Source organism: Nilaparvata lugens, chromosome 9 (assembly GCF_014356525.2).
Source record: "Nilaparvata lugens isolate BPH chromosome 9, ASM1435652v1, whole genome shotgun sequence".
NCBI lineage: Eukaryota > Metazoa > Arthropoda > Insecta > Hemiptera > Delphacidae > Nilaparvata > Nilaparvata lugens.
The window spans coordinates 25454053-25470373 of NC_052512.1; the positions used below are offsets into that span (position 1 = coordinate 25454053).

General features: G+C 35.3%; 1 protein-coding gene and 1 long non-coding RNA gene across 3 annotated transcripts in view; one reads left to right on the plus strand and one right to left on the minus strand.

Moving 5' to 3' along the window:
- Positions 1-13753, minus strand: part of LOC111057943 — a 55594-nt gene extending 41841 nt beyond the window's left edge. The window contains exons 1-3 of one of the 2 annotated variants that reach the window (XM_022345424.2): positions 13289-13753; positions 9886-10212; positions 1844-2111 (exon numbers count right to left, since the gene is read on the minus strand). In XM_022345424.2, the coding sequence (XP_022201116.2) occupies positions 1844-2111; positions 9886-10212; positions 13289-13355 (662 nt within the window). In that variant the 5' untranslated portion in view covers positions 13356-13753. The remainder of the gene's footprint in view (positions 1-1843; positions 2112-9885; positions 10213-13288) is intronic. The other variant, XM_022345426.2, reaches the window with a different exon arrangement.
- Positions 4881-15532, plus strand: LOC120353087. Its single transcript, XR_005572185.1, has 3 exons — positions 4881-5018; positions 8430-8431; positions 15523-15532. It is a non-coding gene; the product is annotated as an uncharacterized LOC120353087 (long non-coding RNA).
- The last annotated feature ends 789 nt before the right edge of the window (positions 15533-16321 follow it).

The following is a 16321-nucleotide window of genomic DNA, read 5'->3' on the forward strand; positions in this document are numbered from 1 at the left end:
AAGAAGCATGTTGAACGAATGTCAGCTGATGGGCTGTGTTGTGCTCGACGTACTCCACGAAGCTCCTTGTGTATCTTTTCGGATGAAACACGATGCATTTGAGAAGATACAGAAGAGCATCTGTTGCTTATGGAAAGCTTTTGGAAATTTTTTCCAAAATGTTCGATGTTTTTGAACGGGTGGCGCTCCGCTGATAGGCAAAGCTAAAGGACCCGGATTGTACATTGTTTTGTCATTACAGCTGGGACCACAACAAAACGCTTCGAGCAGAATTTTTTGAGATTGGATTTTTGTATTTTCAATATTTGTATAGTTCATTTTTCTTCGCTTCTCTATTTAAGGTTAAACTATTTTTCAATCATTATTATCATTTGTAATTTTGGCTATTTATTAATATTGGTTGTTTATTTTATGTTTGAAGCCTCTCGCTGAATATTAGTGTATGAGCATGCACGTTCAACCGTTAGTGGCCAGCCTTAGAAAAAAATGCTCATTAGTATTTTTAGACTAGATGGCAATTTGCAAGGTACCTATTAAAAAAATAGTTTGTTTCAGCGAAAGTAGGTAGAACTACGGCAGATACTAAACGAGTGGGAGAACACAGTGAACGTGAGTGAGAGTAGGAGAAATTAAAAAAGGTGTTAGAACTCGCAGACGTCCTGCTGAAACATACCTAAGCATGGTTAAAAAATGGTAATATACTTAATATTTAATCACATCAAATTTTATTACCTTACAAAATTAAATACAGATTGAAAATGTAATATACTAATAATGAACACTTGGAACTCGAAAGAAAATGATTAATCTTACAATTATTTGGCTTCACCAGCAAAGCCTTAGTTTGAGTGCTGGTGACGAGTAACAAAAACAGAAAAAAAATAATATTACTGAGCGCTACTATACAAAAAGTATTTGTCATCTGACAAATTTTTGAATTTTTGAACATTCTGAGTTTTTGTATAGTAGCGCTTATCGAATTTCAATCTAGCTGTCTAGCTAGGACTCAAATACAGTAAAATCTATTGGCTGTTGGGCCGTCAACCACAACTCTCATTGGACAACAAGTTATTGATTTACAAACAAATTCTAAAACCTGTCTGGCCGTATGGAATTCAGCTTTGGGGCTGCTCTAGAACATCTAACATCAGTCAGATTCAAACATTCCAAAACAAAGTACTGCGGAACATGGTGAATGCGCCCTGGTACATAAGGAACAGCGATTTGCACCGAGATCTGTACATCCCCTATGTGACCTGTGAGATAAGACGATTGGCAGCCCATCTTGAGTCACGTCTTCATCAACACGACAACACCGAAGTCATCCAACTACTAGACAACACTGAACTCACTAGGAGGTTGAAGAGAACAAAGCCCTTCGAGTTGGTGTAGTGCTAGTGGAGTGATTAAAGTATATTGAATAAAAGTGTAGTGAAATAATTTAAAGTAGTGAAATTATAGATTGGAACTGTAGGCTTCACTGGAAGACTTTAGCAATAAAAATTAATTTAGGATAAGAAATAACAGAACAAAATTAATGGTTAGTCCTAGTGACTAGTTTTAATAGAAATAACAAAAAAAAATCTTGCTGTTTACCCTGTTGTCAATATTTGCAGTAGCAGAAGTCTTCGAGGCAATTTACAGCATTTATTGGGATTTTCGTTTAATAATAACAATTATTATTCATTAATTAGCATTTGAACAAATGCTACTTCCAATATATTTCCATCAGTAGACATCATGATTTCTTCCTGATGGAGCGGGAGCTATCACGTAGCTTTAGAAGTGAAATTTTACTTAATTGAAAACTAAATGAAATATTTGAGATAGTAATTTGACGAACCTAACAACAAGATCCTTGGTGGTGAAGAGCTCTCTGCCAAACTGGCCCTCGCAATGCTTCATGTTGATGTCGTTGAACAGCCTGGCCTCGGCATCAGTGATGTAGTAGCTCCTGATGCATGTACACGAATAGATGTCCGCATGCAGGAAGTTCATGTAATGATTGAGCAGACTGGTCTCAACAATCCGCACCGCACAATATTTCTCGTCAGGTGTGCGGAAGATGTACGGGATGTGTGTCGTTCCCATAGTTATCCAACCGAAACGTCCTGAAAAACAGTACCTTTTTAGTAAAAATGTGAGTGTACTTAAACCTACACAGAATATAGGTTAGAGTAAATGCTAATTCATTAGCATTTGAATAATTGCAATATCTCAGTAATTTCCATCTCTACACAGAGTACTTAAGTCCGCACACAGAGTGCGGTCAGGAGTTCCGCATTCTATCTTCAAAGTTCCGAGAGCACACTTGCGGCAGTGAAATACATGGGTTTATATGCAGTTCCAGTTGGGTTCATATTCAAATACATGTACAGAGTGTCTGATAAGTCACTCCCTATTTCTATACAGCTATAATTTCATTATTTATGACCCAATTCCGTTAGAACTAGAGCACTCCTTGAGGTTGTGTTTAACACCAATTTTCATTTGTTTCAGTTTAAAAATGCCCCCTCTTTTGACTGTGGAAGAATGAGCCAAAATAGCAGCTCGTTATGAGGTCTGGGCATCTGTGGTGCGAGTACAAAGATGGTGGAAGGCTGAACGAGGTATCCATGCAGCACTGGATGCAAAAACTTTTAAAAATTACCATTCCAAAACACTAACAACAGGGAGTGTTGCAGATGCAAGACGATCAGGAAGACCATCAACGTCAAGGACAGCAGAGAATGTTGACAGAGTTCGTGAAATGTTCATGAGGAATCCTAAGAAATCACTGCGTCAAGGATCTCGTGAAAGTAGTCTTTCACATTACTCTGTTGCAACGATTCTTAAAAAAGATCTGTGTTTTTGCATCCAGTGTTGTATGGATCCCTTGTTCAGCCCTCCACCACCTTTGTACTCGCACCACAGACCCCCATACCTCATAACGAGCTGCTATTTTGGCTCATTCTTCCACAGTCAAAAGAGGGGGCATTTTTAAACTGAAACATATGAAAATTGGTGTTAAACACAACCTCAAGGAGTGCTCTATCTAACAAATTTAGTTCTAACAAAATTGGTTCATAGATATAGTACTTTACGTCACAGTCCGGTAACGATCATTTACCGCATAAGTATGATTGTTTCTGCCCGAAACGTAGTTGAGGGCAGAATATCATACGAATGCGGTAATTATACGTTACCGTACAAGCTACGTACAATATTTTTCGTCATATTTATCTGAGAAGGAATAATATTGCTGAGAAACAGAAACTATAACCTGCTGATGCTCGAGTTACTGCATTTTATAAACATGACCTAACCCGTAGCGCCTAGTTCATAGCAGACAGACCCATCGAGCTCAAATAAAATAATAAAGGCCTATATTATAAAATTTCAGATGAGTTCTTATAACTTGAAACTTCTTAGATGAGTTCTTAAATTATTTGAGTTATTATATTAATATTACTCATATGTTATTAGGACTCAGTGGACAGTGTCTTTTAAAGCTATTTTCAAGATGGCTGAATGAAGCACACACTGAGACAGTGTCTCAGTTAGGAATTTGAATCTGGATCAGTTTGATTGGGATAAGAAACGTATTCAGATGTTTTCTGATCATGCGGTAATGAAGGTAATCTTCTCATTAAAGTTCTTAACAATAAGAAGTTTAAATAAAATTGTTGTTACCAAGTGAAGACACTGCTACCTGCAGGTCATTATGCAAACTATTTTGAATAAAGAATTTTGTGGTTGTTGTTGACAAAACTCTCAACTGGAGCGCTGAAGGCAGCTGTTTGAATGTTCCTATTTCGGAAGTAGGGAACAAACTCGACTGTAAAGAAAACATAAGATCTCTATATACAGTATAGTATGCTGTAATGAGAATCATATGTTTATTTGTTCTACAAACAGCTGTTTACCGGCTTGATCGGATGGGCACGTTAAACTGTCGGTCCCGGCTGAAGTATGACAGTCGTCAGGCCCATTGACGGCTTAAATTATATATTCAGGCGGTGGGGCCTTCCCGCAAGGGACTCCCCACCAACAAAAGCCATACGAATTTACTTTTTTTTACCGGCTTGATTTCATGTGCATGTAAAACAGCTGATATTGAATGACTATGACAAAAAAATACATTATAGCTGTATAAAGATAGGGAGTGAATTATCAGACATTCTGTAGTTTCAGTTGGGTTCATATTCAATCAAATACATATAGTTCCAGTTGGGTTTCTCATTCAATTATTCATTTATCCAACAAATTTTTCAAACAATTGTCTGCCAGTCAAAGACTACATCAACATGGAATGTGGGCGTGATGTAATTGGAAAGCAGTCCAGTCTATGGGTGTCAAAAACCTTGTTAAGAGAAAAACATAAATGTCCAGTTATTCTTTTTTCACTTTTTGTGTAGTTGAGAAGTTGATATTGTGGTAATTATTCATATTAAATGAAAAAGACTAAGAAATTGTCAAAAAATCTTTACATTTTATATTCTCCACATACAACTGGCAAGCAAACTACACAAGGCTGAGTGGGATTTCCTAGACAACAAATGTAGGGAACAACTTTTTAGGAGATTGAGTGAGAAAACAGTCACTCAAAACAAAAAACTGCAGAAACTTTTCAAAGATCCGACACTAAATAATAGGCCTATCATTCAACATCAACACAAGTTTGCTGATAGGGTACCGTAGCTAATTTCTCACAAGTCCAATTTTCATCCTCAGAGACAGAGTTACTAGGACGAGGTAACAAATACAGTAGTCATAGCTATTTGGATAACCAACAACTTGAACGACTAGCATGCAGCATTGATAGCAATTGGGAAGCCTCAAAGAACAAAATACTAACTAACAGATGTACTGACATAATTCTTCAAGAAAAGACAAGGGAACTTCGACCAGAGATCACAAAAACGGCAGACATCATGAAGAATTTAAAGAAGAAGATGAAAACCAATGACCTGATGATTTTGAAAGCTGACAAAGGATGCACTACAGTAATAATGGATGAGGACGAATATCTAAGTAAGGTAAACCATTTCATTGCAGATAACAATTTTATTGAGATTAACTCCAATCCCACCACCAAAATCAATAGCTTGATTAGAAATAAGTTGACCACCACCACCAAATTATTTAACAAGAAAGAAACTAAGTATCTAACAGTTATGAATCCATATCGACCAGACTTTTCGGTCAACCTAAATTAACCAAAATTAATCTCTATACTTATAAAAGGCTAAGCCCCGACAGACTGAAATCACACCACAGCCCAAACTAATGAGCCTAAAAACTTGAAATTTTGCACGATTGTTTATGGTAGCCTGAAAACATCTACTAAGAAAGGATTTCCAGAGATTTGCCCCCCTGAGGGAGCTGGGGCCCCCCAAAATTTTGTACTTTTTACCGCTCATTGCACAGCAAAGTCATGAGGAACTTTTTTGTTCAGCTACGAAAAAAATAAGATCTATGCAGAAAAATTTCGATCAGGAGCACAGGGGGGTCCAGGAGAGGGCATTTTTCGAAAATTTTGATGTAAAATCACACTACAGCTCAAACTAATTGACATACAGACTTGAAACTTTGCACAAATATTCTTCAAACATGCTAGACGCGCACTAAGAACGGATTTTGAGATATTTTGCCTCTAAGGGTTTCAAAGGATGAAAAAGGATCCTATTAAGTAAGGTTATGAAAATGGTAAGGTGAGTGCCATATGGAAATGAGATAATTTATTTATTGACATGTGATATTCTAACATATGTTGTAATCATTGGAAATAACAAAATAATATGATAGAAATTCAAAAAAGAACATCTGTTCTATTATTGCTTTCTACCTGATTCCACTCAACCTGAATAATATTGTTCTGATAATTGATAAATATGTTTAATAATATTATTATTGATATAATAAAAGTATTGTTTCAATAATTAATATAATAATAGTATTGTTTTGGTAATCAATAATATTTTTATTTTCACAAACTCTGTATAATTTATAATGGTGAATGTGAAACAGCTGCATCAAAGAAATTATCTCAAAAACATATGTTTAGGAAAACCATAGTTTTGAACTTCGTTTTCCTGATGCAATGTATAAGCCTAACACGTGGCATGTATTATTAATTTTTCAGCTAGAAGTTTTTTGAGACTGCTAAATAAAAGTCTACAGTTTTATCAATGCTGTATCGGCAATATAAGATCGGCAATATACATCGAAAACATATGTCTGTAAAATGGATTAATAAATAATTATTATTAGCCCCTTTTAAAATTTCTGTTCAGAAACCATCCCCAATATTCACACAACATACTCCCAAAGTTTCATGCCGTTATGTCAAGTAGTTTTCAAGTCTACAGGGAACAAACAAACACAAAAACAGACATTCATTTTTTAAAAATAGATTTCCATTCGGCTGAAACAAAAGCCTCTCTAAATGAAGGTAGAATAATGAGGATTCAGTTCTGTTGTTTTAACATTTTATCAAATCACTTTCAATAAGTTCATGTAGTACCTACTATTGTGTTTGAGACACTTCTGGTGCTATCATAGTTTCACCACTATTCTGTTCCACAGTCCTATCTCTTGCAGTCGTTAACTATATCTATAATAATTATATAAAGTGAAGAGCTGGCTTATGCACGTACGGGATAGGAAAATTATGTTTGACGCATCATCACGTCTGAACTACTGGACTAATTAACTTTAAATTTTGCTTATAGATTCTTAATTAACCAAGGATGGTTATAGGCCTATTCAAAATTCTTCAAAATTTCATTACGTCAAGTTGTCAAGTTTTAAAATAGTTCCTTGCGAAGCACGGGTTCTTGCTAGTGTTCCTACAAGACCAGTGGTATCTTTTGTTAATTCTCCCTGCTCTAAATTAGCTCACAAACTGAATAGCACCTTTCGGTCATTAACAGGTTTTCAACCAAAGTTTAGTATTAAAAATTCATTGGAGTTGGTCAACAATATAAAGCATATTCCTGTTCTATCATCTTACAAAGTTGTGTCATTTGATGTTACTAATTTATTCACTAATATTCCGGTGGGAGAAAGTCTTGAAAGAGCTGAGGAAATAATGAAAGCCTCTATAAATGATCATACACTCAGAGAAGAACTGATAGGATTGATGAAGTTATGCACTCAGCATAATTATTTCAAATTTAACAATAGATTTTTTGAACAAAGAGAGGGGTTGGCAATGGGGTCACCCCTCTCACCACTCCTAGCTAAATTATTTATAAAGTAGAATCATTGAAAATATTCATTTCAAAGATAAAATTGTTTACTGGTTTCGATATGTTGATGATATTATTTGCTTATGGAAAGGAAGTAACAGACAACTAGACAATTTTCTTTCCTCTCTGAATGGATTACATCAGAGTATAAAATTCACTGTAGAGGTAGAACAGGATTGTGTATTGAATTTTCTAGATTTAAGAATAGATCATAGCACTGGTTTTCACAAGTTTTCTATTTTCAGAAAACCAACCCATCCTGATGTTATCATTCCTCTTCATTCTTGTCATCCTATTTCTCACAAACTTGCTGCTTTAGAAGTTTCAAAAGTAGAATTAAAGAACACATCAGAGATTGGAATAAACAAAATGGGGAATCTAACTTTGCAGAACATTTGATAACAAATAATCACAAGTTCACAGTTAAGGAGAATGTTGAGTTTCTGCATGTTAATAACAAAGGCAGATCTTTGAATATTCTAGAGGCTTTAGAAATAACAAGAGTAATTAAGGAAAATTCCCAGTATAGTTAAAATGACCAGATTCATTTCAACCAATACAACACTACGAATTTAGTTTTATCATAAAATTGTAAGCATACATTAGTCAATAGTTTTTCCATTTACATATCTGTTTTATTATCTTTCACACTTGTTTTCTTGGTTCTTATTTTGTACTGAAAGTAAATTTTATTATCATGGCGATTCTGTTGCTTAAGCCGCCATTTTGTCACACCGTTGAGGGGGAGGAGACTGTCTAGCTAGGCCAATGGCAGGCGTTCATGCCCTCGACCAATAGCAGTACTCGCCTACTAGTATAAATTCTGCTGCTCTTGTATTTAGTTTATCAGAGATTGACAATGGTGTAATAACCGAAACCGGTCTTTCTAATTATCAATAAATCAGTGATTTTTTGACAATTTCTTAGTCTTTTTCATTCAATAGTCCAGTTATTCCCTCATCATTTACTATAATATGCATATTCTCCGACCTGAATCTGATTTCATTCATTTCAAAGTGTAATTTCCCTAAAATAGTTGTTCTATTTACATTTGCATCATATTCATATTAGTATGTGTGTCCAATAGTGATTGCAAAAGTTGGTAAAAGTAGACTTTTAGCCTCAAATTTTGAAATTGTACGTAACGGGATGACTTCTTGTGAATGTCTCTTCCATTACTACCATTCACCTGCAAAGCTGTATTTTCCTCCTCCTTCTTTATCACCCTCCTTTCCTTCTGCATCATCTACCAACACCGCATGTTCAATTTTGTTCAAGATTTCAATCTGTTCAAACAAACTGACAGTTCAAAATGAATATAAATATACTTATTTAATTTTTTAACCAATTTTTGTCGAACCTCTCTACTAACGAAATAACGAAATCCTTAAATCAAGTAATTTTGTTACATCATCACTGCATCCAGATCCACGAAAGGTCACTCCATCCTGGGGTCCCCAACACGTAATTAAAAAAAACATGTCATTTTGTCATCATCGTAAAGCAAAATTCTCATCGGGACAATCAACTTCTCTACATAGTAGAGGTTTAGCTGTATTTTTCAACAACATAATCTCGCCTTTTTGAATAACATAACTGCTTTCCAATCAATACTGACAGTTGAATAGGATCTCAACAAACTAATATCATTATCCTATCTAAAGTATATAAAACCCCATTTTTTCCTACAATTGCTCGAGGTAAAATAGCTGATTTTTTGGGTAGCTGACCAATTTTATGCTGATCTACTTTAATACAAAAACATTTTTCATGCTACACATGCGCATTACGTTTACTTTACGCTCGTTGCGTATGCGCATTTCGTTCATTTTGCATTTTTTGTACCGCAGCAAGCGCGGTACATTTTTTTACTTTTACGTTTCACAAAATTAAGAATTTCCTACTTTTTTATCTATAATCATCTGATTGATTGCTGGTTCTAGCCACATGATATAATAAAGTTATCCAAGTTTGTTTGTTTTTAAAGTTCTATGGTAGCTAAAATTCAACATTGTTGATGCTGAAAATATTATGTTTTAGTCTACGTTTTGTAGTCCCATACTGAAGTTGTAGAAAAAATTGTAAAAAAATGTAAAGCTGCGTATACACCAAAGTTATTAACAAAATGTTAGTAGCTTAGATTCTATTAGATTTGACACATCTTATCATACACATGATGAACATATTTGTTTGACAAGTTCCGTTCAATCTATTCGAATCTATAAGGATTAAGTTATCAACATTTTGTTAATAACTTTGGTGTAAACCCAGCTTAATCAAGCGTAAAACTTCTTCATTGCTTTTGCAAAATTGTTTTGTGAAAAAACTGTTTTGCTGAAGCAATAAAGTCGTATTTAAATACATAAATAAAGTAGATTCGTATGGCTTTTGTTGGTGGGGAGTCCCTTGCGGGAAGGTCCCACCGCCTGAATATATAATTTAAGCCGTCAATGGGCCTTACGACTGTCATACTTCAGCCGGGACCGACAGTTTAACATGCCCATCAGATAACACGGGAGTGATCTGGTTAAAAAACTTTTGGTATTGAGAGTGTTTGAACCCGGGATCTCTATGCTGCTACGCAGGCACTCTATCTACTAGACCACGGATCACTCCCGTGATACATAAATAACTAATTGTTAATAATTTGAACCTTTTTGACTGGGCTCGTCCAGCGGCGGCTTCTTCTTCTCGGAATCCGCCTCTGAGTCAGATTCGACGTCGGGGGGTGCAGCAGTGGCAGTGACCGCCGCTTTAGGTGTGGCCCCCTTCTGCTGTGCCTGCGCCCCCCGGTTGAAGTACCCCAGCAGCGTGGTCTGGCCCCCACCTCCTCCTCTTGAGCTGCCCCCCCCTCCCGAGGGGGGCATGTTCGCCATTTTCTGCTTATTGGCTTCCACCATTCGGGCGGCCATTTCTCTGATTTCCGCCTCATCTGGCTTCTCCTCCTTGACTCGCACATTACTGCTTCCTGCATCAACTCCTAAAAGAATAAATGCAAGCAAAAGATTGAAAACAACATCATAATTATGAAAAAAATGAGAGGATAAAGAGATACGGTAACCGTGACGTCACGGTAATGGCTTTTAATATATCATAGTAAATCTGTTCCGTATTAATGTTGAGTTTTATAGAAAATTTATCACAAATTAGATATTTTTCGACTAAAAAACGTGAAAAAGTAACAAATATAAATAGTTATAAACTCCACAATTTTGACAGTGAAGAGTGATAATAAATCAACAACGAATAGAGGCTTATGATGTTAACCTTGAAATCTACAAGACTTTGTTGAGATAGTGGCGCAGAAAAAATTGGAAAGCGGAGAAAGAAATGGAGTAGGAGAAGGCTGAGAAGAAGGACGAGGCGGAAGAGAGCAATAAGGAGGATTAAAAAAGGAGGGTGAAAGAAGATGAGCTAACAATATTGATTACACAAATATCCATCAGTATATTTTACAAATTAATTTTCACTTTCATCGATTAATCTTCTACAACTGCTTGGATGGAGCATACGTTTTTTGTAATAAATTATACAATAGCCTACAACTTCAACCTAGGTTTCTGCTTTATATATAAAATAAGAAAATAAATGAGAAATTAAATAATATGAGAAAATTTAGACAAGATTAATCAATTAGGAATGTTTTTATTGGTTGATTAACCTTTTCTTATATTGATGACTTTGAAAATTAGAAAAAAACTATTATGATCACCCCGACACATATTATTATAGTGGGGTATCATAATTAGAACTAAGTTTAGTATTAGCAACTTTGTATGTATAATATAATAATTATGTATATATGTTTTGTCAATAAATTCCTCTGGTTGTAATTCATTAGCAATCAGAGAAATTATTAATACAAAATTTTATTTAACAAAATATTTAAAAAAACCTATCATTATGCAATGATCATAGTTACCCTAGATCCTGATTATTTTTTGAGAAAGAATAGCGACTTCCTACTTTCAACTTGTCATTAGATTGTATGTCTAAGTTAATGTATGTTTCGGATGGACACGTTAAGCCGTCGGTCCCGGCTGCCTAAAAAGCAGTTGTTAGGTCATGTCAGAGGCCCTGAAATTGATCAGTTGCGACCTGAAAACTCTGACACCAGACCTGAGCCAGCCAGGTCACTCGATATTATTATTATTGTATGTTGAAGATAACTTTTAAATGGTCAAGTTATTACTATTCAACTTCTAACTTTTAGCACATACTACCGGCAAAAGCCAGTTAAATTTTAACCGTGATTAATTCCACGAGAACCAAAATCATTAAAGCCGTCATTTCAAAAACGCCTTCTCTGATTGGCTCATTGACTATTGGAAGCTAATCAAGGTTAAAATTTAACCGGCTTTTGTGCAACCGGGCCAGATTCTTTAAACTATCCTAGTTCGAGAATTCTGGGGTCTTAAAATCGGCTGCACTTTAGTATATGGGCCGCGGAACCTAGCATTGAGACCTACATAGATCGATAGAGGAGATCAAGACGAAATCAACCATGCATAACATTGTTGTCGATTTCCAAGGATTGGCTGAAAAAACATGGCGGAAAGTTCAAAATTTTTATATCAATTTTTTTTTTTAATAATTTTTTTATGGCTACAATATGTTTTAAACTAGTGAAATCTTATGTAAAATTTGACGAGGTGAACTAAAATTTATCAAGTGACTGAACATTTTTCCTTTAAAATTTATGATTCTACAAAATCCAATAGTTTACAATACCTATTAATCATCATGAAAACAAATTAACCTTTTTTAAACCAAAAAATTTGCATTTTTCTGCACATTTTTTGTAATATCAAAAACTATCTATCTATTAACTACCTTTCTTAAAAACTACTGAAGTTACGAACCTGAAATCAGTTTCATTGGATTCCTCGTCAAATTTTACATAAGATTGCACTAGTTTAAAACATATTGTAGCCATAAAAAAATTATTAAAAATAAAAATTGATATAAAAATTTTGAACTTTCCGCCATGTTTTTCCAGCTAATCCTTGGAAATCGACAACAATGTTATACATGGTTGATCTCGTCTTGACCTCCTCTATCGATCTATAGGTCTCTAGGTCTCAATACTGGATTCCGCGGTCCTTAAACTAAAGTGCCCCCTTAAAATCATTATCAAGTTGGTTGGCTAACAAAATAGTCTAATTCACTTGTCCTTTTCAAGTAACTACGGTATATAACGGGATAACATTAAAAAGTAAATAAAGATTTATCAAAACAAATAGACTTTCAGCGGGGGCAGCTGGCTTAATTGCTTGCAATTAATAACTCAATAGAACTCGAATAATTTATTTTTACTTTCCACTTAGTTACTTTTCATAGAACAGACAGATGACAGAATATCAGCGGCATTTTGAGTTTTTTTGTCCGGGAAAGTAACTAGAAATATTTTACTCTGATAAGTTGAAGTAAACTCTAATATACTCATTAAATTGAGTAAAATTCAACATGAATGTCCAAATTTCAAACAAATTTATTCCTTTTAAAAGGTGATATCAAACATTTCAAAATGCTTCCAATAGGTCTAGGTTATGACGTTATGTCTTTTCTACATGGATCTTGTCTCAATGTTTACATTATTTGTTTTTGTTTAGAAATAAGTAAAAATCTTCAACTCACATTTAGCAGCACTAGCTTATTTATAATTATTTCAGTAGAGTGTAACACTCAGATGGGTTTATATGTTTATTTCAGTTCAAAGCTTTAGTTGAGAATCGGGAACACAAAGTTTTAACTTAAACTCTAATTGTTGAATAAATACCACATACACTTTAGAATTATTAAATTGTTTATAAAACATGTTTAATCAGAATGTAGGGTATGTTCAATCAGTATTTTTTGTTGACAGTTGAAAACGTTGATCAGTTGTAAGTAAAACACAAACCGCACTTGGTAGCAAGGTTAGGTTTTCAATGATCAATACATAAACTCATAAAACAAACGTTGTCACCAATCACCAATCGGAATTCGTAATACTGCAATGCAATCTAACCTAAAACTGATGAACAAACCTCAATTGTAATTGAACATGAACATACCTTCATTGCTGTTGCTATCTGCAGGGTTTGAACTGCTAGACAAGGCGGCAACTGAGGGCAACGCCATTATTTTCACGTATCTCCAGTATCAGCCATGGGGTTTATAGTTACATTTTGTCTGGCAACATTATTAGGCTACAAAGATTTAAAACCATAAACCAACATTGAGTACTGCATATTTTTCAGTAATTAATCGGTGTTTATCTCACGTGGACTGTTCTGTGCACACAATAAACATTATAGGCTAGTTGTTACACACACACACATTTCAGTTTTCAGATATCAACCAACATACAGTATTCTCTGTCTGCTGCTCTTTTGAAAGCTATGAGAGAGTTGCCAAGAGAGCTACTCTCAAACAGGGTCTCAATAAATTCCTGGTCATACCATGACCATGAGGCATTTTTAAAAAACTGAGATAAATTGAGACTCTCAACCAATGACAGAGCTGCAATTGTCAACAAAAAGACGCCATAATGGTTTCTGACGTCATAAAAAATTATTCAGACACCCTGTTTGAGACTACGGTTAGGTTTCCAAGGTCTATGTACAGTCCGGAATAATGCATTAACAAAAGCAATACCTGCGCGCGCAGATTAGGCTGCCATTTGGTGAAGAAGTGGAACAATAATTATTAATGCCGTGGGCGTGGCTAACCATATCTCGCACCAAATGCACCAAATTGGTGCCCACCAAATCACCAATATTAACACCAATGTTCTAACAAAAGCGCTGTCAAGGTCGCATTTTCTTATTAGTCTCTTTTGTCTGCTCGACTAACATTTTTATTGAAAAACATCTGGACTATAACTTTACTTATCAATGATGTACAAAGGTCAATAAGCTTATCAGCTGACTACAATATATTTAAGATCCAAATTCCATAACACACAATGAAAGTACAAAGCTCATTACTAAAATGTACATAATTATTTGTTATCAGCAATAACATTATTTAATTCCAGTACCTAGTATTGATTTTGCTGATGATGTGATATTTGAATATTCTAAAAGTATTGATTTTGCTACATTCATTTTGTATGTATCTCGAGCCATTAAGTGTCCATTTTCAAATCTAGGAATGTTAAAAGACACTTCTTACCTGAGGGTGATACCCACTTGAGCCTTAGACTTGTGCATTACTAAAATATTAATGAGAAGGATGAAAAATGACAAAGTAGGCTATTTTGGTTTTGACATTCAAATTTTATAAATTTTGCAAGAGCAAAGAGCGTTATAGTTCTTGCTGAGGGTGATGCTTACTTCAGCCTTAGACTTGTGCATGGCCAAGACAAGAAAATCACTCCTTTTTTGTTTTTATTAAGGGTTCCAAACCACCACACCAAAAACATCAAATGATTCTTTCACAGTTTTTCATTTGTGGCAAACAGTTGAATATGCTGTGTTGATGCCCATTTCAGCCTTAGACTTGTGCGTGCCTGAGGCAACAAGATGGCACCTAATGTATTAATTTATGCTAGTTCTGAACCACATCAGCAAAAACCTACTGGAACCCACACGAATCAGCATAGCCTCATTTGGTGCAATTTTAGAAGGGAGAGGGATATTGCTGAATAAATTATCCCTGGGATTGACAGGTTGAGGCTGGTAAATGGAATGAGGCCGAGTACCGACTACTTTTGACCGAGACTGTACCCACCATACCAGTTTCTATGCCTTACATAACGGTACCACGAACACGAACACGAAAGCAGGCAGAAATTGTTGACTCACTCCTGCAATGTGGCAACATTGCCACAAAAATTTCCCACTGCGCATGACTCTGCCACCTCAAACTTCTAGTAATAAGGATTGCCAACTGCCGGCCGAAAGTTTACCTAGGAGTCAGGTTGGCCTTTAGCCTATACCGATATAAGTCCCATTTGTCACCGTTCCGACCGAATATACATAGACGCTTCCCGCTCAAACAACTCTGACACTATGAAGTGAATCTGGTCCATAGTTCGACCAGCTTCAATCTGTCAGCATTACTAATGGATAACATCAACGATTCCAGCTCAACCAATCCTGACAACTAGTAACGAATCTACTTATATTACAACAATCATATTATTATATTTTTCATGTGGATTCTTTCTTATCTCTCAATTCTTCAACATGTTTACTGTTTGATTACATTATTATTGACCTTCATAAACAATGATTGCAGTATAAATAATGGTTTTTTATGATTAAGCGGGAATATTAGTGAGAAAGGGAATAAATGTAATCAGCTTGAATCTTGGTTGTCCTTGAGATGTCATTCCCCCACCATTGGGTCGCCCTATTTGATTAACGTCCTAGGTTTCTCTTCTCCGTCAGTCCATCCTTCTCGCAACTACTTTTTTTCTCTCTCAATCCCTCACGTTCTATCCTCTTATTCTCTCTGCACTTTCTCACTCTTCCACATTCTCTTTCATTCGCTCGGCTCGCTTCGATGCTCAGGTGGTCACCGGCACAGTGAGATTCACTTGAATCTGTCAGAATTGTTTGGAAGGGTGGAAGCGTTGATGCGATGTATAAGAACTGCTAACTTTTTGAAGTGAATCTCACTGTAATCTCACTAATTTATTATACAAGTGAAATTTTCTCTCTCAGTAAATAAACTCCGTCATATTTTTCTCTAGGACTGTAATTATTTTTTGAAAGCTCTCTCACTCTCTATTTGGACAAAATAATTTATAATTTGGTTGAAATAGAACGAGCGAAGTGAGTACTTACGGTACTGTTGACTAAATTCTCCAGTCGTTACCCGTTTGTGAAATTACTTCCGATTGATTCCATCAATCATCTTAAAATTTTCAACAAATATTCTTTAAACTATTATAAAGGTCGATATATTTACCAACTCCTTCCTCCTTTTTGTGAATATAAAAGGATAAAATTGAAAGTGCATAAGAGAAAAAAATAATAATAGTGAATTATCGTCCAGCTGACTGATGATTTGTGCTTTGTCAGTAGACCAGTGACTATTTACATTGGTGGCATTGGTGCTTGCATTTTATATTATAGTTCTGATTTTTTACTTTCCTT